Source organism: Silene latifolia, chromosome 11 (genome assembly GCF_048544455.1).
Source record: "Silene latifolia isolate original U9 population chromosome 11, ASM4854445v1, whole genome shotgun sequence".
NCBI lineage: Eukaryota > Viridiplantae > Streptophyta > Magnoliopsida > Caryophyllales > Caryophyllaceae > Silene > Silene latifolia.
In genome coordinates, this window is record NC_133536.1 from 118774830 (window position 1) to 118776957 (window position 2128).

Here is a 2128-nt window from a genome sequence, read left to right on the forward strand (position 1 = left end):
TGAGATCCTTGTGTGTGATGAGGATAGGGAGGGGACGGACCATGAAGAGGCTGATGTGGTTATGCCGGATGCGGGCCTTAGCTTGGTTACTTGGAGAGTGATGCATACCCAACCCCAACCCTTGGAAATGGACCAAAGACAACAAATTTTTAGGTCTAGGTGCACCATTAAAGGAAGGGTTTGCAATCTTATCATTGATGGAGGGAGTTGTACCAATGTCGCCTCTAGTACTCTCATTGAAAAGCTATCATTGCCTACACAAGACCATCCTAGTCCTTATAAGCTAAGGTGGCTCAACAAAGGGGCTGAAGTGAGGGTTGATAAGCAATGCTTGGTTCCATTTTCCATTGGTAAGAACTATGTAGATTAAGCTCTTTGTGATGTTCTTCCAATGGATGCTTGTCACTTGCTACTTGGGAGACCTTGGGAGTTTGATAGGGAATCGGTTAATCATGGTAAAGACAACACCTACACCTTCAAATTTGGCTCAAGAAAGGTCATCCTAGCACCTTTACCACCTGTTCTCAAGCATATTCCAACACCTTCCATGCTTGAACCATCAAAGGAGGTGTTACTAATCAATGGGGCAAAAATGTTGCAAGAGTTAAAGGAGGATAGAGATGTGTACGTGCTTATAGCCAAGAGAGTGGTGGGAGAACAAGAGAAGGGGCTGCCTAGTGAGGTTCAACGTCTACTTAAGACCTATGGTGATGTGTTTCCAAGTGAGCTTCCTAGTGGCTTGCCTCCTCTTAGAGGAATTGAACACCAAATTGATTTCATTCCAGGAGCTACTCTACCCAACAAGGCAGCCTATAGAAGTGATCCTAAAGCTACTCAAGAATTGCAACAACAAATTGGAGAGCTTATGAACAAGGGCTTTGTGAGGGAGAGCCTTAGCCCTTGTGCCGTTCCACTTTGCTTGTGCTCAAGAAAGATGGGTCATGGAGGATGTGCATCGATAGTAGAGCCATCAACAACATAACAATCAAGTATAGGTTTCCTATACCAAGGCTTGATGACATCATAGATGAGCTTAGTGGAGCCAAACTGTTTTCAAAGATTGATTTAAGGCAAGGTTATCATCAAGTAAGAATCAAAGAAGGAGATGAGTGGAAAACCGCATTCAAAACAAAGCATGGGTTGTATGAATGGCTTGTCATGCCATTTGGTCTTTCTAATGCACCAAGCACTTTCATGAGGCTTATGAATGAAGTGCTTAGGCCTCACTTGGGCAGCTTTGTTGTTGTATACTTTGATGACATCTTGGTGTATAGTCCTAACAAAGAAGAGCACCTCAATCATTTGCAAATATTGTTTGACACTCTTAGGGAACACAAGTTGTATGGGAAGCTTGAGAAGTGTTCTTTTATGCAAAATGAAGTCCAATTCTTGGGTTTCATCATTTCTGACCGGGGCATATTGGTTGATCAAGAGAAGATTAAAGCAATCAAGTCATGGCCTATTCCTAGGAATATCACGGATGTGAGGAGCTTTCATGGGTTACAATCATTTTATAGGAGGTTCTGTTGGGAAATGTGTCCTCAACAATAGTGCGATCACATGATTTAAATATCATTATTAAATCTCATTTTAAGAATACATGTGGGATGTAATATTTTACAAGTCAACTGGTCCACACATATCGGTAATGATTGGCTGACTAGAGTTTGACATTACTGTCGTGCGACGGTGGTGATCAGTTGATCCCCTTAGGTCATACCTATAGGGAAATACTCTTAATTGATTATTTAATTAATCGTATACCGATACGAGTTAATTAAATTGCTTAAAATTGACGGATGATTTTGTGAGTATAATTTACGTATCTTATTGTAAATATGATTAAATAAGACACGGTCTAAGTAATCGAACTATTTTATTACTTGGATGAAATTATTGTTTAAAGACACAATTGAAACGGAATGAATAAATTATTATAAATACAGAATGTTGTAGTTTATAATTTGGAAACATTTTTGGTACAAGTAATTACAAATTACTAGTCGATTTTGTAAATGACATATTTTATGAGTATGTTGATTTTTAATATGTTAAAAATACATTACATTGTGACATGTCATGTAATATGTTACATGTGACAAATTTGACAAATTACAAAATAAAATGG

General features: G+C 38.6%; 1 protein-coding gene across 1 annotated transcript; it reads left to right on the plus strand.

Annotated features, from left to right (window-relative positions):
* The first annotated feature begins 391 nt into the window (after positions 1-391).
* On the plus strand, positions 392-982 carry LOC141613865 (uncharacterized). The gene has a single exon (XM_074432607.1). It carries the CDS (start codon positions 392-394, stop codon positions 980-982), a length of 591 nt encoding a protein of 196 aa, XP_074288708.1.
* Positions 983-2128: the final 1146 nt, after the last annotated feature.